Genomic DNA, 26,752 nt, shown 5'->3' with positions numbered 1-26,752 from the left:
TCCGGTGTAGGTACCAGATTGACTCGGGCTGCCAGATTGACTCGGGGGCCTGCGCCTTTTGATGACGTCACAATACATAATTGTTTTAACGTTTGCACAATTGCGCAAAACATTTTGATTGGTCTGGACAGCTTACTAAAGTAATTATAGCGGGGTGTAGGTTTTATTCGAAAGCGGGATTGCTGTTTGTAAACGGACAATTTTACGAAGACATTCTCCATGGTCCCTGCGCCTTCTGATGACGTCACCGAATTCGCCATGGGCCTTGCGCCTCCCGATGACGTGACATTATTGCAATGCCACTCAAACAAACTACATTGAGCCCGCGGTCTGCATTTGTAACGAGAATAAATTCAGGAGAATGAAGCTAAAGGGATACAAAAAATAAACTTGTAATATTACAAAACCAAAAATACTACGAATACAAAGTATATTCAGAGATTAAAGTCCCTCTGATACTGTTTAAGTGACTGAGAAACTGCAGATTTGCCACATTTAAGATGGCGGACGCTCTGACGCATCTCAAAAGGCGCAGGCCCCCGAGTCAATCTGGCAGCCCGAGTCAATCTGGTACCTACACCGGTTATGGACTTCAACCTAAAGCTCCGCGACTCTTCTTCTTCTTCTGAGGGTAACAGTCCACCAGGCTGGTGCGACGCTTCCTGGACCTTCAGAGGGAAAAACTGTTGGCCAAGGAGAGGAGCCTCTTTCAGGAAAGAAATAGAAAAATGGCAAAAAAGGTGGAATGAAGATTAAAAAAAAAGGAAGAAGATTATATAAAGTACAACAATGAGAGAAACCGAAGGGAAGAAATAATAATGATCAGATTAAGAGGAGGTCATACTTATTTAAATGACAATTTATATTTAATAGGGAGGAAAAATAATGATAAATGTAAAGGATGTGGAGAGATAGAAAATGTAGAACACGTATTGATGAACTGTAAAACATATTAACCTGAAAGGGAGAAGACAAGTGACAAGAGTGGAGTCTTACAGGATTGTTGGGAAATAAAGGAAATATAAAGGATATTTATAGAATAAGGAAAGCATGATTTATTTATCTTCAGAATACAAAATAAAAAAAATAGAATTTAATAGATGTAAAACAATGTTGCTACACACTCATGAACAGTAGGTGGCGGTATGCACCTTAAAGTTGCTTGCGATCCGCCATGATAGAGAAGAAGAAGATTTTGATTTTTAACAAAACATTTATTTAAAAATGTTTTAACAACAAACAGTTAAAAAAACTCAGGTCATCAGGACATCATTATAAAAGCATCTTGTTATATTTCAGCTCTCCTGAGTCAGAAATGGTGCACAACACAGGTGTAGAATAAAAAAAAAAAAAAAAAACCTTCAAATCCCAGTGGCTCTGTGGAAGCAGAACTCCAGCTTCAACCTGGCTTTGATGTATGGAGCAATGGACTGGATGGATGAAATAATGTTTATTTGGAGAGAAAACATTGTTATCATCAGTCACAGTCCATTTTATAGGCTAAATTCAAATTCTAAGTTTTACTTTCATTATGTTTGTTTTTTTCTTTTATGTAATCCTTGTTTAAAAATAAAAAAATAAAACGAGAACTGAAAAAAATGTAATACTAAATCCCAACACTTAGATAGATAGATAGATAGATAGATAGATAGATAGATAGATAGATAGATAGATAGATAGATAGATAGATAGATAGATAGATAGATAGATAGATAGACAGACAGACAGACAGACAGACAGACAGACAGACTTTATTCCGGACTCATGGTCCAATAAATACATAAGAATAAAAAAAATATATATATAGTTAATGATAAAAACACAATACAAGTACCATTATGGATTAAATAGGATCTTTAAGAAGACAGGAATACCAGTGTCTCCACAGCTTAGACTGATATCGGATTGCACTACGTGTGGTATCAGTAAGTGACAAAATAATATCGTTTTCAGATGCATTTAACCTACAAATAAACTTATACATTAACTTTCGTAGAACAGCTTGTAGGGTATTAACTCTTGCTGTGACAAACATCTCACTTGCACTGGACCATCTTGGACGTTTCAAAAGTAACCGCATAGCATCATTATAGGCCACCTGCAGCCTTTGCAGGTTGACTTTTCTATAGGTAGTCCACAGGTGAGCAGTGTACAGAGAGGTACAATATGCATTAAACAGTTCCACTTTGACTTTATCAGTACATGAACCGAATTTACGTGCAAGGGTATTAGCTTGAGCGTACACCAATCTACATTGTCTGCAAATATCATCATCGTCTGACAGATTTTCTGTGATGATGTGCCCAAGATACTTGGTTTTATTTGTTACGCCCAGCACAGTATTTGACAGCAAAAAATCTGGAAACTCAGTAGATTTATCTTCCTTACTCCTACAGATCATGATCACACTTTTAGATGGATTGTACTTTATGTCGTGTTCCAGACCATACTCAGAGCAGATGTTTAGTAGTTGCTGTAACCCAGCAGTACTAGGGCTAAATACTAAATCATCTGCATACATCAGGTGATTAAGTACCGAGTCACCAGCCACACAACCAGTGTGACAAGCTCTCAACTTGTGTGACAGTTCATCCAGATACAAGTTAAAGAGAACTGGGGACAAAATCCCGCCCTGCCTCACCCCATTACTGACTTTGAATGGAGCCGAGACACATTCCCCCCCATTTAATCTGCAGTGTTTGCTGAGTATACCAGTACTTCAAAATACGAACAATATACTCTGGTACTCCGTTTTGTGTCAGTTTTGTGAATAGTTTTCTGTGGTTTACCCTATCAAATGCTTTTGATGCATCCAGGAAACACATAAACAATGAAGAGTTCTGCTTATTATATTTATAAGTAATCTCTTTTAGAGCATATACACATATCTGTGCCCAGCCTAGCCTTAAAACCAAACTGGTTATCTGTAGACTTGATAACCTCTAAAATCCTGTCCAGCAGGATTGATTCAATAATTTTTGAAACTATGCTGGCCAGCGCTATCGGACGGTAATTATCAGAATTGCCAATGTTTCCAGTTTTATCTTTAATGACGGGTACTAACAGGACACTTAAAATAGAGTCAGGTAAAAGACCATGAATAAAAAACGATGTGAAACAAATGGAAAGCAGAGAAGCTAGCCTTGCATTTGCATACTTTAAATGCTCAGCTGAGACTCCATCCAGCCCAGTGGCTTTATTGTTAGATAATTTGGAAATAGCTTTATGAACCTCATAAGGCAGGATTTCATCTATATGGTCAACATTATTTGCAGTGCATGGTTCACTATGGATGCAATTAAATAATCTGCTGTAATGTTGGCGCCACAGCTCCACAATGTTAGCAGTGCCTGATATGCCATCAACCGAACATGGGAGGGATGTTTTGTAGGATGTCATACCTCTAACTTCTTTCCAGAAGCCTTGGGTATTGTTACAGAAGAGTTTTCTGGCCATTGAGTCAGACCTCATTGCTCTTTCATTTTTACCAATATAACGCACAGCATACTTATATTGGACATTGGTATACTTTTTATGTTCAAAGACAGGCCCTGATCTTGGTCTACCTGCCTCAATCCATTCCTTAGAAGCCTCTCTAGCTCTATTAAAAAATTCAACCACGTGGGTATTCCAACCTGGCCTGATCTTATTTTTTTTGTTTTTTATTTTTTTATGAAAGTGTTTAGTTGATGCAATCAAAACATTAACTATTTCATTATACACAGAACAAATGGATCTAATGTGCTCAGAATTTTTACAATTAGCATCTCTACAGCTAACTGCTTCTCTGGGCAAGTAGATATTCCTGAGTGAGTTATCTGTGCACATAGAATAAGATAGCAGATCCTCCTTTGACAGTGAGTATGGTTGTTTTTTTAACTGTACACAGTCTTCCCTTCTTACAGCTTGTCACCTCGGCTCTTGAACAACTCATTTTCCCTTTGGGAAAAACTTGTAACCATAACTGCTGCTCCTGAAAAGCCTTTAACATGAATGTTACATCTTGAATATGTATGCTAATACCACATGTTAAATATCTGAAGTAAGAATAAAACTAGAAAATACAAGTAAGATGGTGTTAGTCTGTTCTTATTTGTTTTTCTTTCCAGCATTATTTCAAAGCTATTGCCCAAAATTTCTTCTAGCCTTAAGATGACATGGAGCATCTACCTGCAGGTTTACATGCGCCAGATAAAAACATACACCTTATATCTCCCAGTATGAACTTAAATAAGACCAAATATCTCTATTTTTACGTCAGTTATAATTACTAAAATAATTTCAGTTTTTAAAGGTTTATTTATTAATGTGTTCAAAAGCAGAGGTTTACATACAAACAATGAGGGAAGACTCAGATGATAATGTCATAGTTTGGAAAATTCTGATACGTCATCCGAGAGATTTGGGTTAACTGGAATGGGGCTGCAAGAATTATCTGATTAATCGTGATCGATTGATTAATAAAATAATCGTCAACTAATTTTGTAATCAATAATTCATTAACCAGACTCTAAAACATGAAAAAAACAGCCTGGTCAAAAGTGTTTTACATTTTGGATTTGAAAAACCATCCTTGTCTGTAAAATATGCTCTATCCTGAGCTTCACAAATGGCGATTTTAGGATTTTAGTAATTAGTTATAGTTACTTCTCCCAAAAAGTAACTGAGTTACAAACTGAGTTACTCCACAATAAATGTAACTAGTTACTAGTAAAAGTAACTATGACTCATGCTGGGCTGAACCATACGTTCAGGCATGGGGGTGCTGGAGGAAGAAGGAGTCACGCCCGGCTGTTGAGGTTGGCCAGATGTGGGATTTTGGATTACTTGAAGAATCACTTTGATTACTTTCAGCGTTTTCTACAACCCTCTGATTGATATGCCCTCCTTGCTTCTGAACCTGACCCTCTGTAGGATTAGGGGGGAGTAAGGACTAATTTTCATGCGACACTGATTGAGAGACAGAAACGTTTAATTCTTGGATCGCTTGTTCTAATGAGAGTAAATGCTCCAGATTCCTATCTGCATCTATTTGTTCTTTTCTCACAGGGGATGGTAGTTATATATTGACAAATTCGGACTCATGCTGAACAGATATATTTTGAAGGTCATTAACGGCTTGTACAATCACAATCAAAGGAGCTCTCATTTGCTGATTATCCATATTTTACAGATGTCACAAATGGTCTTGGTCCAGGCCGTTATTGGAAGGAGGCAGGCCTCTATTTCTATTTGATCAAAACAGACTACCAGTGGAATGAATAAAAACAAGATTTTGTGTCTCTTTGAACCTATAAAATACTAGGTTCATTTATTGAAAAAGTACAGTTACCATAAAGGTATACAGAACATTATTCAGACATCTTCAAGCAGCTGCAATTGTTCTGCATGGCAATACGAAAAAAAAAAGACACAGAATGGAATCTTGGCCAAACTGACTTGCGAAACAAAGTTAAAAAAAAAAAATTATGGAAAATGTTCTGCCATGATAGTGAAATTTTATTTGAGGAAGGCTAAGTGGAAGTAGGCTTCCAGTATCATATATTTCAAGGGAAATTCAGAACAACGAAGGCCAATGAAATTCTGTCATTTTAACGCTGCCTGGATACCACCAGACCTACCGGTAAGCACATTTGTCTTTCAGATCAGAGCGATTGTGTAAGGCCACTACGATCTCTGTGCAAGGATGGGACTTACCATGCTAATGGCTTGGATTCATTAGCAACCATTTCCCCCTCTGGTACTGTGGCTAATTATAGCCCCGGCCTGTATACGAGTCCGGCCAGTATTTACCTCCGCCGACAGCCAGACAGGCCATTATTAGAGACCTGGCCGCTAATGAAATACAGGCCAATATTAGAGGATTTATGGTAGTTAACTGCGCTGTTGAACAGTTCATCCAGCAGGAAATGACAGGCTCTCAGAAGTACCCTGGATCTTGATGTGTAGCCTTTGGATTGACGTGGCCCACAGGTTGGTATCCGTTCTATCGTTGCTGAAGTCTCTGTAATACTACTATAATTAGATTATTGTCATATATAATTAGAAAAAAACAATCATTCATTTACTATATCACAAACTAATTGTAGAAAAAACCCCACTGAATTTGAAAATCTAGCTGTAATCATGTGCTGAGCGGTCTCTACCTTTGAGGCAATCCTGGTAATGCCTTGCTGGAGGGTTCGTATGCTGATCTTACGCTGTTTCTCAATGTGCGTTCTTGAATGTTCTCGTGTGCTCGTGACACGTCATCAGCCTCAGCCCGAGTACCGTTCCAATTCTCGAGAACGCCAGATCGAGAACGCACCAAATCCCCGGATGTTGTTCTCGCCCCGCCCTCTTTATCGAGTATGCATCAGAGCAGACTTGTGTATTCTTCAGACTGACCGCTTCCCCAGAATGCCCCTCGGCCGCAGCTTGATTCGAGACAGCGCTCACAGTGTTGAGTTAAACATTCCTTTTTCTGCAGCTGTTGTTCTTCAAAAGTACCTTTTGAAATCGTTTGAGGCGATAACATTATACATTGAAGCCTCCCTGTGTGGCCTGTTAACAGAGTTAGTGTGAAATTAAAAAAAAAAAGTCCCACGTTGAGCGGACCAGAGTGACCAGCAGACCTCCGAGGGTAACTGCAGCCAGGGCTAAATTTACCCCGTCTGTAGTGCACTTCTCTCGGTCTAGTTATGTGTGAACTACCGCCTGTTCTGATGGCGGATTTTTTGCTTTAATTCGGCCCGCCATTGCTGGTTTTATACCCATGGTTCATTTTTTTTATTTTTTATAACAAAATTTTTTTATTTTAAAACAATTAAAAATATTGTTTTCAAAATGTTTTGTGTAGTGAATAAATAGTTTTGACTGTTAAAGAAATGCTAAACAACGTTGCATGTGATGACGTCACGAGTACGCTTCTGTTCCAATACACATACGTGCTTGCGTGCTCGCGTTCTCGTCAAGTCCGATCTTCCTGCGTTCTCGCCAAGAACGGACTTGACGAGAACGCGAGTACGTACTCGCGTTCTCGTGAATTGAGAAACGGTCTTAGTTTATTAAAACTTGGTCTCTTCTTCTTAAAGGGGAGTCTTGCGCGCCTTGGGGCCGAGGGTACTGTGAATAAAAAAATAGAAAAAAAAACACAGAGAGAACTTAAAAAATGTTAAATCATGAAATACAATCCGTGTTAATTTAAGACTATCACAATTAAAAGGCATACTTATTATTAACTCGATGGGTAGCTGGTTTTTCACGCTCTGATGTGCTGATTCCAGCTTCAGCGATAGGAAGCGGGTGGTCTGGCGCGGTGGCTTCAGTGTGTGGTACCGATGTTTCAGAGTGGGAGACAGTGGGTGCTCTTAGGGGAGCATTGATAGAAACTATTATTACAGATCAATCATGATGGTTGGTGCCCTGTTCTTCTTTCTTTGGGGTAGATGTTTTTTCAACAGATAGTTGAAATTCAGGAAGTAAACTCTTTTTGACCTTGGAAAGAGCCAGCCTGTTTGTTGAACGTTACTCAGATTCAGGTCCGGCTTCAGGTCAGGGTTCACCCGAGGCAGAATACCAGGGAGTTTGCCAGGGAGGACGCTAGGACGAAACCTACAGGATTTAATAAGGATGTAATAAAAAAATGAAATAGAAAAATGGTTAACACAATTTAATAGTATTTCACAATGATGTATTGAAATAAAATTGAATAAGAGATTTAAATATGTCCTATTGTAGTCTACTGTTACAAAGATGAGATCATCATCATGCAGTTTGAATGCAAAGGGTTCTAGCAAATAATTAAAATATATATCATGATCCTGAGACAGAACATATAATCTCACCAATAGGGTTAATTAGAGTGAAGTTGTTATTTCTGCCAAAAACTAGTGTGCTCAACTTATAGCAACCTAAAACAAACTTCATGCTCTATGACATTACTCAATGAAAGTCTGCGGTGTTAAACAGAGAAAATCCATGGCACTGCGTTAATCAATAGGTCACAACTCATCTGAACACATGACCGTAAAGGATCCTCTAGAACTTAAACTCAGTACCATTACAGTATATTAAACGCTGCTAAAATGCGGTAGCTTATAAATACAGTTAGCTAGTAATTAACTTACTTGGGAATAATGCGTTGACCTCCTGGGACAGCTCAGACCCAGTATTATGTATTTGGAGTAGCTACAACACGGGTAGAAGGATGTGACGACATGATCCGACTTACCTTAGTGCCCTGCATGCAGTTCACACAAATGATCCAAAGAAGTGTTCTTAAATAGGCTGTATGTAGCTCCATCTTTTGCTTTGTGATGCTTTGGCTCCACCTTATCCGCTGATTGAATTAGGACTTGCCTAAGACAGATACCACCATTTTTTTATGTACTATATAATGCACATTCAGAAAAAAAGTTTGACGACAGCTGCCCCACGGTGTTCCCAAATCTAATAAAGAAGCAGACTTTTCACCCCTCCCAAGGTCCAAACCCATGAGGGGTTTGCATCAGGAAACGCCTAAGACGGACACCGTTGCTTTTGTATAGAATGCCAGTTCAAACAGCGGTCACTAAGCCACTGCGTCTGTCGAGTCCTCAGGAATCTTAAATGATTCCTGATTGAGCACAAGTCTGCCAAATTAGATAACAGAGATCTGAACCCCGCAAGGTTTTACCGCTCGCATCAGGAAATGCCTCTGTCTTTCTAATAAGGGTGTATTGATTAAGACGCCAGCTTAGTGACAGCAGCCCCATGCGCCAGTCTAATAAGGAAATATTTAAGACAGCATATGATTAAAAAGACAGCTTGGCGAAAGCCACTTCCCTCCGCAGATGTCTAACAAGCTCCTCCCTCTGTAGATGTCATGACATCTTTTCCAATAGCCGTGACTATGCTTTTATGAAGACTCATTTCATTGTCATTACCCATCCTTGCTGGAGAAAGGCCACGTTCACACAGCAGCCTGAAGTGACCAAAATTTTTTCCAGTGTAGTTCTGTTTCTCTGACTGTGACTGGCTAGATGTGCTCTCTTCATCCTCTGACATGGGAGCTGGCTCGAAGCTCGTCTGCCTGGCGGTGTGATTCCTGGACCTGTCCGCATGTGAAGCTGGTTGACAGTTGGATTTCGTATCTCTGCTTCTGTCTCCTTGAACCCCAGTCGCCCTCAGCAGATGGCCGCTCACACTGAGCCTGGTTCTGCTGGAGGTTTCTTCCTGTTAAAAGGGAGTGTTTCCTCTCCACTGTCGCTACAAGCATGCTTAGTGTGAGGGATTGCCTTTGAGTCAATGAGTCGATGCAATCAGCTGGTTTTCCTTAGATAGAAAACTTGGAGTCGATAGTCAATAGTGTCCCTACCAAAGTGGAAATCAAACCTGCGCCCTTGCTTAGTGGACTCAGTACCGGCCAGCTCTGGACTTAGTGGACCCGCCACCGGCTCTGGACTTTTTACTTCTACTCTTTACATTTTAAAAATAGACTCATTAGTTTAATTTAAGCTCATTTTTATTATAGCCTGTTGGTATTTAAAAAAACATAATAAAATCCATCAACAATAATTAGTTTCATCCAGACAATTTATATGTGGTTGTCTTGGTGCTGCCCAAACTTGTTCACCACATACATAATAATTACATAATACATAATTTTGACACTGTTACCATTAGTTATATGAATGAATCAATGAATTGACTTCAATTGTAGAAAAATTATACTTTAATAGGGTAATGCAGTAAAGTTTCTGTCTTTAACATTTTTTAATATACTTTGAGTTTTAAAATGGTACTTTTACACTTTTACTGGAGTTAAAAAGCTTAAGTTGATCCTCTAACTTCTATAAAAGTGTTTTTAAACAACAGGATTTATACTGGAGTAATAAACATGAATCCTTTGGACACCTCTGATTATTTCACACAAACCGCACAGCAAAGCCCCATAATCTGAGAAACAGCAGGCAGCAGTTACACATGTGATACTGGTTCTGCTCACTAGAAGGGAGTAAAGAGGCAGAACTCCCTGAGATATCAATGATTAAAGGAAAAGTCCACTCATATTCAGAACTCAAACTTCTGAAAACACTTTAAATATGAAGTTTTAACATTCTGTTAAATAAATGTTTTAATAAGAGTCATTTTCATTTGAATGTTTTTTACTGGAGGCATCCATGTTTGTCAAAGAACACTACTGCCACCTACTGGTTTGTGACGACACGGTGCGGTATCTGCTGTTGATCAAGTCCCAGTGCTGTATCTGGTGTTTGCCACAACGCGCTAGTATCCAAGTGAAAATATTCTTCTTCAAAATGTTGGCTACATATACAAAATGTAGAAAATTTTTATAAAAAAAAAAAATCCTGTCTTAAAATCATTTTTGTCTTTGTTATCTTCTGCAGGCCAGTTAGTTATACGTCAGCCTGAACACCTAAATTCGGCCAATCATATATCAACGGTCATCTGTCAATCAAATTTTTTCGGTCATAGCATCTTGATTCATATGTCGTAGCTTAAGAAATCAGAATAATTTTCTTTTCCCATTGAGTTCTGTCCCAGTGTCCACGGGGTGGACGTCTGTGTCTTCAGCAGGCGTAGAGCTAACAGAACTGGCAGCGTTACGAGGCAAGGGCTCAAACATGTACGGCTGGAAGCCTTCTACACCAAACCAAGCTTCTGCCGCCCTGGCGTCCTCTTCCACAACATCTTCGTCCCCGCTTTCTTCCTCTAAATAAAAAATGGATGACGGAGGAGACTCATCCACGACCTCCGACACTACAGGTGCTGGTCATAAAATTAGAATATCATGAAAAAGTAGATTGATTTCAGTAATTCCATTTAAAAAGTGAAACTTGTATATTATATTCATACATTACATACAAACTCATATTTCAGATGTTTATTTTGTTTAATTTTGATGATTACAAATGACAACAAATGAAAATCTCAAATTCATCATATCAGAAAATTAGAATATTGTGAAAAGGTTCAAAATTGATGGCCCCTGGTGCCACACTCTAATCAGCTAATTAACTCAAACCACCTGCAAAAGCCTTTAAATGGTCTTTCAGTCTAGTTCTATAGGCTACACAATCATGGGGAAGACTGCTGACTTGACAGTTGTCCAAAAGACGACCATCGACACCTTGCACAAGGAGGGCAAGACACAAAAGGTCATCGCTAAAGAGGCTGGCTGTTCACAGAGCTCAGTGTCCAAGCACATTAATAGAGAGGCGAAGGGAAGGAAAAGATGTGGTCGAAAAAAGTGTACAAGCAAGAGAGATAACCGCACCCTGGAGAGGATTGTGAAACAAAACCCCTTCAAAAATGTGGGGGAGATTCACAAAGAGTGGACTGCAGCTGGAGTGAGTGCTTCAAGAACCACCACACACAGACGTATGAAAGACATGGGTTTCTGCTGTCGCATTCCTTGTGTCAAGCCACTCTTGAACCACAGACAGCGTCAGAAGCGTCTTGCCTGGGCTAAAGAGAAACAGGACTGGACTGCTGGTGAGTGGTCCAAAGTCATGTTCTCTGATGAAAGTAAATTTTGCATTTCCTTTGGAAATCAAGGTCCCAGAGTCTGGAGGAAAAGAAGAGAGGCACTTCATCCACGTTGCTTGAAGTCCAGTGTAAAGTTTCCACAGTCAGTGATGGTTTGGGGTGCCATGTCATCTGCTGGTGTTGGTCCATTGTGTTTTCTGAGGTCCAGGGTCAACGCAGCCACATACCAGGAAGTTTTAGAGCACTTCATGCTTCCTGCAGCTGACCAACTTTTTGGAGATGCAGATTTCATTTTCCAACAGGACTTGGCACCTGCACACAGTGCCAAAGCTACCAGTACCTGGTTGAAGGACCATGGTATCCCTGTTCTTAATTGGCCAGCAAACTCTCCTGACCTTAACCCCATAGAAAATCTATGGGGTATTGTGAAGAAGAAGATGCAATACACCAGACCCAACAATTCAGAAGAGCTAAAAGCCACTATTAGAGCAACCTGGGCTATCATAACACCTGAGCAGTGCCACAGACTGATCGACTCCATGCCACGCCGCATTGCTGCAGTAATACAGGCCAAAGGAGGCCCAACTAAATACTGAGTGCTGTACATGCTCATACTTTTCATGTTCATACTTTTCAGTTGGCCAACATTTCTATAAATCCTTTGTTTTTATTGGTCTTCAGTAATATTCTAATTTTCTGATATGATGAATTTGAGATTTTCATTTGTTGTCATTTGTAATCATCAAAATTAAACAAAATAAACATCTGAAATATATGAGTTTGTATGTAATGTATGAATATAATATACAAGTTTCACTTTTTAAATGGAATTACTGAAATCAATCTACTTTTTCATGATATTCTAATTTTATGACCAGCACCTGTAAACTCTCCTCCTCTTGCATGTTTCCTCTGTCCATAGCGTTCCTTGACAGTGTCGTTTCTAAGTCACCAATTTACTGCTACTTGGTCCCAATGGAATTTCCCATTGGGAACCTACTAGCACTAAGTTGCTAACTGGTTAGCAACGATGCATCGAGAAACCAGTCACAGTCAAACTTGCTTGCGAATCTTCCGCTACAACAACCCCGCCCACTTGATAAACAACCAATCACATTCACCTTATTCACTTGTGTAAAGTCGTGCAACAATTGGGAGAATCCAGAAATGCAACGGTTGGAACAGCCGTTTCCCTACGACTTTAAGGGTTAATACAGGAGAGAAATGTGACATCTAATGGTAGAAAATTAATGCCCGTCAGTCTTTGCAGCTTTTTCACAAATTTTTATTCAAATCTGAACATTTCTGTTTACTTTAATTAAAATAAAACGCATGACAACATGAATCCCATTAAAATTTAATGGAAAAAAGGAGCATTAAGATTATTTAGAAAATACTGAACTCTGAGGACAGTTTCCTAGTTCTGATGCAAAAACAGAAAAAGTGGGGGTGGAACTTGTTTAAAGGAGGGAACCAGAAAGTAAGGACATGTTGGGAGTCCTATTTACAGTCACGCGTTACTAAGTTTCAGGATAAAACTACAGTCTGAGAGATAAAGATAAAAAGACTGAAGGAGGAAACCATACAGCCGAGGCTTGGACTCTGATCAACATCCCATCCATCTTGGTCGTTTCGTAGAGATATGGAACACATCAGACGGAGTCGTTAAAGACCGTTTGAAGGTGAATCTGCTCTTTGGGTCAAAGTAACAAAAACCTAAATACCAAAACTTTTTTTTTTTTTTTTGGATCAGATCTAACACCTAAATACGTCATCTAATCTACAAACCTTAATCCTTCTTCTTCTTCTTTTTATCCTTCTTCTTCTTCTTCTTTTTCAAAGTTTTTGCTTTGGGCGATTTGTCGTCCTCGCTGTTGTCGCTGCTCTCAGCCTTTTCCTTCTCGCATTTCTCTCTGCTGTTTCTGGGTGCCTTGTCACCACTGTCCGTTTTGTCTTTGCCTCTCCCCTGCTCCTTGCTCTCCTGTTTCACTTTGAGGCTTGGAGGAGTTTGTCCTTGGCTGACCGTTATGAGCATCCTCTCCTTCTTCATCTCTTCTTTTAAGCAGATCCCTCCCTGCTCAGAGAGGCCGCCATGGTGCGAGCTCCTGTGATCCTTCTCTTTCCTCCAGCTCCATGGCAGCTTTCTCTCACTACCGGGAGCTGAACAGGAGCGCTGGCTGCTGCTGCTGCTGTGGCCCTGAGAGTAGTCTTTGCTGTCTTTACCGTGCTTGTCCATCTTCTAATAAAACAAATAGAAAAAAACAAATAAAGCAGTGAAATATTTTAGATGGAGCCAAGTTAACCGGTCAGACAGAACGACAAGACCCGCATAAACACGGGTTTCCACGTCAACCATCTTCAGCACACACACACTTGCTGCATGTCAACGTAACATCATGGAAGCCTGTGTATGTCTTCCTGCCAATACCCACCCCAAGAAACAACATCCTAGGTCATCCAGGTCAGACAGCTTGGGAAGCGACCCACGTTAAAATCGCCTCTGCTCTGATAGGTATGCTATGGGAACACCAGAGCCGGGTCGACCTGCTAGATTACGTGATACCATTGAACGCAACATATGGACATCAACACCTTGTGCCAGTCTCTTCTGATCTAACAAACAGAAACAACTCTGTTTACATTCAATAAATGTGGAGCAGCTCTGGTGAGAGGGATGTAGACAGATAATGGAGAGAAACAATAAAGCACACTGACTACGTCCTGGCTTCCTTCCATGCTGCTCTCCATTGTTTACTTTCCTGATTTCCATCTCACTTGTAACATCATCAACGTTAAACCAGCGTGATGATGTCACCAGACACCTAGCAGCGGGGGGACAGAGACCACGCAGCTGCCAGCGAGAGGTCATAACAGCTTTTTTAACCATTGGGAAGGGAGCCAAATGCTGATTGTTAGCGGGTTGAACATTAACCCGCTATTTTCAGTGGGAAAGAGGCTGAAGAATTAAAAAAAAAAAATCTTGGTGTCATTTTTGATCAGGACCCGTCATTTAAATCCACGATCAAAGAGACTTCTAGAATTTCCTTCTTTCATCTGCGGAATATTGCAAAAAAATTGAAATATCCTGTCCAGGGGTGATGCTGAGAAACTAGTCCATGCATTTGTTACTTCAAGGCTGGACTATTGTAATTCTTTACTATCAGGAAGTCCACAAACTGTAGTTAAAAGTATTCAGCTGATCCAAAATGCTGCAGCCAGAGTTCTGATGAAAATTAAAAACAGAGATCATATCTCTCCTATCCTGGCTTCTCTTCATTGGCTTCCTGTTAAATCCAGAATAGAATTTAAAATCCTCCTTCTCACATATAAAGCCTTAAATGGCCAAGCTCCATCTGATATCAGAGATCTGATTGTTCCTTATGTTCCTAACAGAGCACTTCGCTCTCAATCTGCAGGTTTACTAGAGGTTCCTAGAATTTCTAAAAGTAGAATGGGAGGCAGATCTTTTAGTTATCAGGCTCCTCTCCTGTGGAACCAACTACCAGTTTTAGTCTTTGAGGCAGACACCCTGTCTACTTTTAAAGGTAGGCTTAAAACTTTCCTTTTTGATAAAGCTTATAGTTAGAGTGGCTCAGGTTATCCTGAGCTATCTCTATAGTTATGCTGCTATAGGCTTAGACTGCTGGAGGACATAGGGACCCGTTTTTCATCATATCTCTATTCTCCCAGTCTGAAGAATTTGTTTGGCCTAGTAAACTAGCCCCACCTGCCAGCGGCCAAAATCATTTTTGCCTGGCGGGCTAATCACAACGCAGAGATGTGTTTTGAATTTCTGGATGCAGAGCGTGCGCGGGGTTTTTAGGGCATGACGATAAAGCTGTGCGACGTGGAAGAAAGCCCAACAAGGAAGATGGCAACATCTATTGAACAGTTCTCGTTTGACTCAGCTTTGGAATCAGCTTTGGAAGGATTAGACTTGGGGTTTTCGTTGAAACGTGAGCAGGAAGAGGCTCTACGCTCATTCATTTTTAAGAAGGACATATTCGCCGTTTTACCGACAGGCTGTTTGTTTACACTCCCCCACCAGCCTCCTGTCGCGATTACTACGTCACAGTCAGTTGCGCGCATTGGTCAGAGCGTTGGCCAATAGGCACAGAGATGGTTTGAAAAATAACGGGTTGTTCTCATCAACAATCTTATGATGTCTCATTCATCGGGGCCAGACTAAATTACACATTTAATCTTACATTTACTCTAGTTTATCAGAATCTAACGTTCTTTGTTCGCCGTTGGCTAAAGGCAAGCTAAGAGATTTAGCCACATGGTATGCCATGCCCACATGTTTGAGCTGTTGTTTATAAAGCTAAAACAAGATTTATTTCTCTAAGGGTTTAAACACTAATATAATGTTAAACTGTGTGTTTCCTCATCACATTTTATTACTAAATTATAATAAAAGACTAATTTAAGATGAATGTCCTCCAGTTTGCTGGATACTAGCTCAATCACAGAAGGTTAAGAATCAATTAACTAAAGGTCCTGTGTTTCTGATTAAGAAAATAATTTAGTTCAAAGCTAATTTAACCTCATTTTAAATTCTTTGGATCTCAAAAATTAAATCCATTCTGAACTCTGAAACCATTGCTTTATGTTATTTATAATAGTTTTCAGCCATGTACTTCCTTCTTCTTTCTACATAGTAGTTTAATTTCACTGGTTTTTAGCCAAGTTTTTAACTGAAATATGTTTGACTTGGAGCTGGATGATTTCTGTTTATAAACTAATATTTTTAATGGAAGTTGTGGAGAATTTATTCCATAAATGTGCAGATTTATCCATTTGTCCCCGATTTGATCTCGATTAACCTTTAAATTTGTTGTTCTAACAATGCAGCCAGTAGGTCTGCACTGAAAAAAAAATCGAAATCATATTAATAATTTGATCTTGGAGGTAAAAGAGACATTTCGCCAATGGAACAAGACTATTTACACTTAAAATAAGAAAACACAATTGCATTGTCTTATTTCAAGTGCATATTATCTAATCATCTTATTTTAAGAGTAAAAATACTCATACCATTGGCAAACCATCTTCTTTACCTGCTCAAATTAAGGTAAATACACTTAATTTAAGAAATCTTTAACCATTTCTAAATGGTTTTTCCAGTGTGCTTCAAGAAACAATATGGGAGTCTGAATATCATCGGATCAAATAACATATTTACCACCCCTACACTGGGGTGGGTAATAAATATATAATTGCACAACACACCAAATGAATGCATCAAGTATTTTTACTCAGCAGGACAAGCATCAGAAATGCTTTTCTACCTGACAAACAGAACACGCAGAAGAAGAACACAGATACTCACACTTAGATGGATGGTGGTGTGGCTCTCAGCAGAACTCAAATCACCAATAAACTCCTCACATTTCTGGCAGTAAAACCCAACAACTGGAGAAATAAAACTCAGTCCTGAGAACAGAGAAGGAACACTGTAACGTATGGCGGAAAAACATGTCCGAAAAGAGGAAAACCTGCAGAAATAAAAAATGGTATTACCTTCCTGCAGAAGCAGTTCCTCCAGTTCTTTCACTAACGATTCTATTTGTCTCATTTTGGCCTTTTTCTCCTCTTTATGGTCACCTGCCTGTAAAACAAACGGTATACATTTATAAAATGGAAGATCATTGAGTCTTTTTATGGTTGGATGCATTATCCAATGGCCACTGCTACTCATCAGTCCATTACCTTCTGTTTAGCAGATGTCGTCTGTGGCTGATCGGTACTTCTGGTCCGTTTGTCCTTTTTGGCTTGAAAAAAAAAATAATAATACAAACATTTTAATATTAATAAGAAAAAAAAAACAAAGCTAAAAGCATCTAATGATCTAACTACAAATAAGAGCATTATTCTTATATATTTGAAAAAACTAACACCATTTATTCAAATGATTGGATGCAAACTATTGGTTATTCACCAACGAGGAAGCAGATTTCTCATCTCCATCAGAAACCGCACATCTGCTGCATGTTATGCTCCTAAGAATTTAATGATAATATCGAGCATGCTCTCCTGAAGCTCAGAGGATATGTTGGAGCACAGCAATACAGGAAGAACAGCGGAGGTTGTAGGCCGAGATGGAGGATGTGGGATTTCGGAGTAACAGGAGAATCTGCGCGGTCCTCTAATCCGTGACCTCTGCATTAAACCAAAGCCAAGAGTATCGAGTAACGTTTGTTTTAAAAATGTAAGGAATAGAAAGTACAGATACTTGTGTGAAAATGTAACGAGTAGAAGTCAGAAGTAGGAAGAAAAATAAGTAATAGGCAGAGGTCTTCAACAGGGGGTCTGTGACCCCTAGGGGGTCCGCGGAGGTACTGCATGGGGGTCGCGAAACTTTTGGTTGATTCATTTTTTTTTTTAATATTCCCTCCTGAATTGAAATGTTTTTAGATCCACATTAACATGAATTCAACACACTGTAGTAAACAGATAAATGGAGGCAGAAGATGTCTTTCAGTCATCAATGCTCACTTTCAGCGACACACAGGAGCTCTTTCAAGCTGGGCACCGTTTCATTCACAACACCTGTCCCATCAACCATGAATCAGAATCAGAAATACTTTAATAATCCCAGGGAGGGATTACTTTAGTTACATTACTCCATCTATAATAGAGGGACTATAAGAGCAGTTTGATAGAACACAATTTCATACAATATATATACAGGTGCTGGTCATAAAATTAGAATATCATGAAAAAGTAGATTGATTTCAGTAATTCCATTTAAAAAGTGAAACTTGTATATTATATTCATACATTACATACAAACTCATATATTTCAGATGTTTATTTTGTTTAATTTTGATGATTACAAATGACAACAAATGAAAATCTCAAATTCATCATATCAGAAAATTAGAATATTGTGAAAAGGTTCAAAATTGATGGCCCCTGGTGCCACACTCTAATCAGCTAATTAACTCAAACCACCTGCAAAAGCCTTTAAATTGTCTTTCAGTCTAGTTCTATAGGCTACACAATCATGGGGAAGACTGCTGACTTGACAGTTGTCCAAAAGACGACCATCGACACCTTGCACAAGAAGGGCAAGACACAAAAGGTCATCGCTAAAGAGGCTGGCTGTTCACAGAGCTCAGTGTCCAAGCACATTAATAGAGAGGCGAAGGGAAGGAAAAGATGTGGTCGAAAAAAGTGTACAAGCAAGAGAGATAACCGCACCCTGGAGAGGATTGTGAAACAAAACCCATTCAAAAATGTGGGGGAGATTCACAAAGAGTGGACTGCAGCTGGAGTGAGTGCTTCAAGAACCACCACACACAGACGTATGAAAGACATGGGTTTCTGCTGTCGCATTCCTTGTGTCAAGCCACTCTTGAACCACAGACAGCGTCAGAAGCGTCTTGCCTGGGCTAAAGAGAAACAGGACTGGACTGCTGGTGAGTGGTCCAAAGTCATGTTCTCTGATGAAAGTAAATTTTGCATTTCCTTTGGAAATCAAGGTCCCAGAGTCTGGAGGAAAAGAAAAGAGGCACTTCATCCACGTTGCTTGAAGTCCAGTGTAAAGTTTCCACAGTCAGTGATGGTTTGGGGTGCCATGTCATCTGCTGGTGTTGGTCCATTGTGTTTTCTGAGGTCCAGGGTCAACGCAGCCACATACCAGGAAGTTTTAGAGCACTTCATGCTTCCTGCAGCTGACCAACTTTTTGGAGATGCAGATTTCATTTTCCAACAGGACTTGGCACCTGCACACAGTGCCAAAGCTACCAGTACCTGGTTGAAGGACCATGGTATCCCTGTTCTTAATTGGCCAGCAAACTCTCCTGACCTTAACCCCATAGAAAATCTATGGGGTATTGCGAAGAAGAAGATGCAATACACCAGACCCAACAATTCAGAAGAGCTAAAAGCCACTATTAGAGCAACCTGGGCTATCATAACACCTGAGCAGTGCCACAGACTGATCGACTCCATGCCACGCCGCATTGCTGCAGTAATACAGGCCAAAGGAGGCCCAACTAAATACTGAGTGCTGTACATGCTCATACTTTTCATGTTCATACTTTTCAGTTGGCCAACATTTCTATAAATCCTTTGTTTTTATTGGTCTTCAGTAATATTCTAATTTTCTGATATGATGAATTTGAGATTTTCATTTGTTGTCATTTGTAATCATCAAAATTAAACAAAATAAACATCTGAAATATATGAGTTTGTATGTAATGTATGAATATAATATACAAGTTTCACTTTTTAAATGGAATTACTGAAATCAATCTACTTTTTCATGATATTCTAATTTTATGACCAGCACCTGTAATTAGGGGTCCCCGCTCCATCTTTTCATCAGTTTGGGGGTCCTTGGCCTGGAAAACGTTGAAGACCCCTGGAGAAAGGTATAGATACCTAAAAGTGTACTTAAGTACTGTAACGAAGTATTTGGTGACTTAGAAACGACACTGTCAAGGAACGCTATGGACAGAGGAAACATGAAAGAGGAGGAGAGTTTAGTGTCGGAGGTCGTGGATGAGTCTCCTCCGTCATACGTCAGGAAAGCGGGGACTAAGATGTTGTGGAAGAGGACGCCAGGGCGGCAGAAGCTTGGTTTGGTGTAGAAGGCTTACAGCCGTACATGTTTGAGCCCTTGCCTCGCGACGCTGCCAGTTCTGTTAGCTCTACGCCTGCTGAAGACACAGACGTCCATCCCTGTGAACACTGGGACGGAACTCAATGGGAAAGGAAAGGATTCTGATTTCAACCATTGCGTATATTAGCTGCAACATATGAATCAAGATGCTATGACCGAAAAAATTTGATTGACAGAGGACCGTTGATATATGATTCGCCGAATTTAGACGTTCAGGCTAAAAAGAAACGGAAAAAGAAACATAGATTTTAAGAATTTTTTTTTATAATAGAAATTTTCTAAATTTTAAGACATCGTCTGATTAAGAGTACATTTATATACATGTTTAAGCCAGAATTATTTGACTTTTAAATATGATTTCCTTACGACTTTAAGGACAGAAGCTTTACTGCTCTACCCTATTTAAGGAACAACTTTTTACAATTCTGGATGATAACTTCCTTAAACTTAATTTTCTTAGTTTTATAACTAATGGTAACAGTGTCACATTGCATCATCTGGAAAAACTATTTATTTTGGCATGTGGTGAACAACAAGTTGGGGCAGCACCCAGTCCAACCACAAAGAAATTGCCTGGATAAAACTAATTATTTTTATGGGTTTTTATTTTCTTTTTAAATACCAACAGGCCATAATGAAAATGAGCTGAAATAAAACAAACCTAACAAGTCTATTTTTAAAATGTAAGGAGTAAAAAATAAAAAAATTAAAAAATACATCAGTAAAACATAGATAGTCAATGTTTCTAGTTAAGGGAACAAAGAACTACATTTATTTAATGTAGGTATGTTTATATAAATATTAAACAGACAGAATAATTATTGATAAGACCATAGAGGATATTTACTGACAAATGACAATAAATAAATGTTACCCCGAGAATTTAAAGCTGAAATATCTTTCGCTATACCTTTAATCTAGATGGCATGGATGTGTAAATATATGTGTTTCCTTATTAGCAAAGAAAGAATATTTTTAGGATAATCTAGGTCATCTTAAATACGGATGTAGTGCTGGTTTATTTATCTGCTGGAACCGTGCAGATCGACCCTGAGGGTCTGGAGCCTGTCCCAATTTGGCTGCCCCTCGGTGCTCATCTAACCCTGCCTGGCTGCCACTATAGAAAAGTTCTGGTAAAGAGTAATGCTGAGGATGCTGGTTGCGTGGAGAACAGCCAACAGCCAGACAAAATTCAGAAAAAAAAATAAGAGCTTGAAAAGAGGATGGGTTGAATAGAAGACGCTGACCTTTAATCAAAGTCTGCAGAGACTCCAGAGCTTTCCGTACACTTGGGTCACTCAGTGTTGCCGCGGCGGCGTCTGAATTGAAGAGTTCGGCTGTTGCATAATTTTCCTCCTTCTGGCCTGGAGTCTTCAACAGCCTGCCGGTATCTGAAGTTCCACCCATGTTGTTTAAGATACTCTTGATTTTCTCACATTCAGTGCTGTTCAGACTGACAGAGGAGATGGCAGACAGCGCCATCTGTTGGGGGGTTTTAGGATCGACCAGGTTACTGAACAGAGACTTGCTCTGGTGAGCGCCCATACTAGAACTACTGATCTTTTCCCCCGTGTCATGGCCAGTGTTCTGAGAAGAGGCTTCAGTCCCATACAGGAACGATTCTTCATCCTCCAACTCATTGGCTTTCAGAGCAGAGAGGTCCTCCTCACTTTTGTCGTTGAGCCAAGAAAAGTCGCTTCCAACTCTCTCATGAGGAAGCAACATGCTGTCGCTTTCCAACAATGGCAAAACTTCCTGACTTTTCTGCTCTTGAACCTTGAACTCAGCAGTGATATTCCCAACCTTTTTGGTTTCATCAGATGCCTGTGCAGAAAAAACAAAACAAAAAAAGATAAAAACGCATAAATAAAAATATTTACCTACAATGACTAAATGGAAAGATCTGGGTTATGAAGAATGAATAAAATCCCTGTTTATTTCAGTGATTTCCAGTAAGTGGGAATCAAAAATCATTTTATTGCATTATGGTTTGCTACAGTTGACTATTATTTGTTGAACAGTCAAAGCTTGGTGGAAAGGGAGGCAAACACCTTGTTTTAAAATCTGACAAAAGTTTGGGAACCACTGGATTAGGGCTCAGCAATGTTTGAATTTGAAAAATTTGGGTTCAGATTCCGAATCCTCTTTTCAATTCCGGCTCCTATCGATTCTTAAGAACTCTGTCTGGACAAAAATAGTCTCAATGAGACTTAATTCCTTAAAGGTCTATCTTTAAGGCTTTATAGATCTTAAACTAAAACAATAACTTAAGTCACGCTTAAAATCATTTTTAGGTCTGGCGGATTTATGTTAAAGAGGCAATAAAGTCGCAGGGAAACTGCTGTTCCAAATGTTTCATTTCCGAATTCTCCCGAGTGGTGCACGACTTTACACGAGTGAATAGAGTGATTGTGATTGGTCGTTTATCAAGGGGGCGGGATTGTTGTGGCGGAAGGTTTGCAAGCAAGTTTAGTTGTGGCCGGTTTCTCTGAAGCATCTTGTTAACCAGTTAGCAACTTAATGCTAGTAGGTTCCCAATGGGAAATTCCATTGGGACCAAGTAGCACTAAATTGGTGACTTAGAAACGACGCTGTCAAGGAACGCTATGGACAGAGGAAACATGCAAGAGGAGGAGAGTTTAGAAAAGAAAAACACAGCAATAAACGCCATGGGATTATTTCTATGCTGACTGAGGTAGAGGAGATTCTTGGAGATATGGAAAGTTTATCCAAGTTTTTCTTTCTTTTTTTCATAAAGAGGTGAGAGAGATACGCTGCATTTACCTGCTCTGTCTGATCCTCGTTATTATGGTTTCTGTGAGGCTCAAAGAGGATCACTACTTTATCCGTTTTCTATCCTCCTGAACTCATATCATGGGGAAAGTTTTCTATTTTAATGTTTTGTTCATCGTTTTTGCACCAGTCTGTCCTGCTTACTATATACTCAATGTGTGACTCAAAACTGACTCCTACTCCATGAGATTAACAGAAATATTTTGTATTTTCCCCCAAAGCGGAGGTGTTTTACTTTGTAACTGCGTCTCTCTTCCTGTCAGACCCATAAAATTGCTGCTGAATTGCTGCATAGTCTGACTAAAATAGACCTGGTCTCTATCTTAATTGGAGCCACGTAGCCCCCTGCAGGAAATCATCCGCATTGACTTCCAATAAGCGCTAAACGCAACGACCTCGTCCGACACAATTTTCTGTCAGATCTAACGCAAAACCAGATATGGTATATTCTGAGAGTAATACGGGCTGCACTCGTATCGCATTTGAAAAGACCGATTTGTATCGGACTCAGAACCATAGAGCCAATTGGCCTGGGATCGCATTGGAACACATCGGATCTGTGTTGTTCAGACTGATCTGATCCAGGTCGCATATGGGCAAAAAAAGTCAGGATTGGGTAACTTCAGGTTGCAGTGGGAACATACCCTTAAAGGTTTAAGAAAACCAATTTAAATCAGCGTAATGACATATGGGGAAATTGTAAAGTCGTAAAAGACTCTTACCTTGATACCAAGGAGGGCATCTTTTAGCGCTGGTAACCGTTCTTCCAAATCTTTGCTTTTTATAACCATCTTCAGTCCTTCCAACAAACTGTTCCCGGTCAGATTGTTGCGGCTGCCGCCAATGTTGCTGCCGCTACTTTGGACAGGGCCGTTCTTTCTCTTCTTTTCAACTCCATGGCTCTTTTCGCTACTAGCACTAAGAGACCTTGACTTTCTGACTTTGCTCTTACTTCGTTTGCTGGCCTTCTTACTCCTGCTCCGACTTCTGCTTCGACTTCTGCTTCGACTTCTGCTTCGACTGCAAGCCTGGTTTCTGCTTCTAGCTTGACTCTTCCCACGGACACGACTTTTGCTCCTTCCTCTGCTTTTGCTCCTTCCTCGGCTTTTGGCTCGAGACCTGCCTCGAGACCTGCCTCGACTCCTGTCACTACTTCGGCTGCGGCTCCTATTCCTAGCAAAATGCTTCTGAAACTGTTGATCTACTTTTGCTCCGTCACTCAGGTCTTTACCAGGCTTTAACGCGTCAAGAAGATCGTATGTCCTATTTCCTTTAAGATAGTGCGGTAGAGGTTTGTTAGCCGCAAGGCATCTTAGGAATTCCTCTCCAGCCAAGTCACTACAAATGAATAATTTAACATTTTTAACACAAGAAATGAAATAAAAGTACATCAGTCTTACGGCTCTAGATAAGAAAATAATAATCCACACACAGACCTGTTTCCTTGAGGATGACGTTCCACAGCTGACGGATTCCACTGTTGGGCTTGACTGTATTGCCGTTCTGCCATAGGGACAATCTGCTGGTTGCCTCCCACTGTACAAAGGTCTACAGAGAAGTTGCTACAGTGGGGCTGAAAGTATTCGGAATTAATGTTATAGCGCTAAGCAAGTTAAAACTTGTACAACCATTATTATGAGTGAAGCTGATATGGGAGGTATAAAGAGGTCTAATTGTGTTTTCCTGGTTGGTCCATTTCTTAAACAGGTAAACGCTTAGAAATGGTCATATTAATAATGCATGAAAATTATTCTGGATTTACTTCACGTAGAGGAGACTTTCATGTAAATAAGAACGCTGCAGAACGTAAATAAGTTATGAAATAAATTAGTAAAACACATATTGTAATACAGATTCATAATTTTGAACTTCACTGGAGACTAAAAATATTGATAATTCAGCTTGGCATGGTCTAATTGAAGCTATTCTGTGCATGTTAACAGACCTGTTCTGTCCTGAGCTCTTTGCTAAATGAGCAACAAAAGTGAATATAAAACATTTAAATGGAATATAAAGCAGTCATGTGGTAAGAAATGCCAAAGCCAGAACACAAAATATAGTGTTTTACACCTGAAATATTAGGACATTTCAGGTTAATGTTGGTATTGAATACCTCAGTTAATGAAGTGCCGACATGCTGAGCAGTTTTGGCACAGAGTATATGATTATTTTAGAAACAAGAAACGTATATTCTCTTTAGACGGGCTTTCCATGTAAACCTACTTTAGTGAAGTGTGACTCTTTATATTTTTGTTTAGTTTTTTTAAGTCTGCCAGTTTCTGAAAATCTGATTTTGAGTTCTAATAATGTGACTCCACTGTCTACAGCTTTTCCCTTACACCAAGCATGCTTATACTGTAGTCATCACTACAAGCATGCTTAGTGTGAGGGATTGCCTTTGAGTCAATGAGTCGATGCAATCAACTGGTTTTCCTCTAGACCAGGGGTGTCATACTGGTTCCAGAAAGGGCCGTGTGGCTGCAGGTTTTCTTTCTAACCAAACAATAGCACACCAGACTCCTGTCATCTCATCAAGTCATCATGTTCAGACTGGATTCCCTTGATGAGATGACTGGAGTCTGGTGAGCTATTGCTTGGCAGCCACACGGTCCTTTCTGGAACCAGTTTGACACCCCTGCCTTAGATAGGAAACTTTGAATCAGTCTGACTTGATGATCTGGTGAACTGTAAAGTGCCTTGAGATAACACATTGTCAACTGGCGCTATAGAAATAAACTAAATTGAATTGTACTGAACGCATACACTCATACACTCGTTTTTTAAATATATTTTTCAGTTTTGAAAATACATTTCTAAAACTGAAAAGTATTTTCCCTTGATTCAACCAGGATTGTGGGGCAATCTATTAAAGGAATAAGATTATTTACATAAAAAAAAAAAAAAAAAAAAAAAATCCCTACCTATTTTATTTCAAGTGGATAATATGTAATAATCTAAGTTTCGGAGCCTAAATATTCATTGTTTTAGCAGATTATCTTATTAACCTGCTCAGTTTAAGGGCAAATATGCATATTTTAGACCTTGTTTGGATATTTATTTTTTAATATTTCTTGTGAAAAATTTTGTATTATGATATGCATAAGGGACTGCAAAAAATGTCCATGTAACCAAGTCTCACAATATATATATATATATATATATATATATATATATATATATATATATATATATATATATATATATATATATATATATATATATATATATATATATATATATATATATATATATATACGTATATATACACACATTTTTTTTTTTTCATAGAATTGCAATTGTCACTGCATCGGCAGATTATTTCCTAAATTTCGAGAAGAATCTTCTCAATAGAGGATTAAAAATCCAGGAATATTTTGATGGCAAAAATTATTGTCAATGTAATAACAGGAAACGCTAACTGCTGATACTGGCACTTATAAACCTAAATATAATTGTTACCTAAGCTTATTAACTTTTTAACTTTTCAATTAGGTTTTACCTTTTTTAAACTTAATTCACAGAAGGCAATATCTCATTCAAGGGCTCATCTAATTGGTCAAATGTAAGGGTATCTTTGTAAGGGGTATGCAAGTGATCAAAAACGCTAGTTAGCTTAAAGGGCTAACTTGTTACGCTACATTACACAGACACTCGAGCACTAAGACCAAGCGGTTTAGACCACCCACAAGCTCCTGATTGGCCCTCCATCTTTTCATGTGTCCGTCACCGCTGTCACTCCTGAGAATCTCACTTTACCAATATCTGATGCACCACCGAATCAGGTCTGTGATTGGATAGTCACATCGCGGCTGAAGACCTACAGGTACCATAATTAGGACTGTAGGGTTGCAAGTC

General features: G+C 39.3%; 1 protein-coding gene across 1 annotated transcript; it reads right to left on the bottom strand.

Annotated features, from left to right (window-relative positions):
- Positions 1-12,740: 12,740 nt before the first annotated feature.
- Positions 12,741-24,909, bottom strand: si:ch211-195b21.5 (zinc finger protein 318). The gene is made up of 7 exons (XM_038280424.1): positions 24,334-24,909; positions 23,620-24,235; positions 21,352-21,928; positions 17,185-17,246; positions 16,996-17,083; positions 16,805-16,908; positions 12,741-13,711 (listed from the first exon to the last, which is right to left on the bottom strand). The coding sequence occupies exons 1-7, from the start codon at positions 24,405-24,407 to the stop codon at positions 13,262-13,264; spliced, it is 1,971 nt and encodes a 656-aa protein (XP_038136352.1). The 5' UTR covers positions 24,408-24,909; the 3' UTR covers positions 12,741-13,261.
- Between the last annotated feature and the right edge of the window lie 1,843 nt (positions 24,910-26,752).

The sequence above is a fragment of the Cyprinodon tularosa genome, unplaced genomic scaffold (genome assembly GCF_016077235.1).
Source record: "Cyprinodon tularosa strain WSP-4 unplaced genomic scaffold, ASM1607723v1 ctg1027, whole genome shotgun sequence".
NCBI lineage: Eukaryota > Metazoa > Chordata > Actinopteri > Cyprinodontiformes > Cyprinodontidae > Cyprinodon > Cyprinodon tularosa.
Note: the sequence above shows the minus strand (reverse complement) of the source record. Positions and strands in the feature narration are given on the sequence as shown.

What these genes read in the sequence shown, in the direction of transcription:
- si:ch211-195b21.5 (XM_038280424.1), bottom strand. Translation starts at nt 24,407, where the DNA reads ATGGCAGAACGGCAATACAGTCAAGCCCAACAGTGGAATCCGTCAGCT. An exon ending in ATGCCCTCCTTGGTATCAAG is followed by an intron (nt 21,929 to 23,619) that starts GTAAGAGTCTTT and finishes TTTTCTGCACAG; the next exon opens with GCATCTGATGAAACCAAAAA. An exon ending in TCTGCAGACTTTGATTAAAG is followed by an intron (nt 17,247 to 21,351) that starts GTCAGCGTCTTC and finishes TTTTTTTTCAAG; the next exon opens with CCAAAAAGGACAAACGGACC.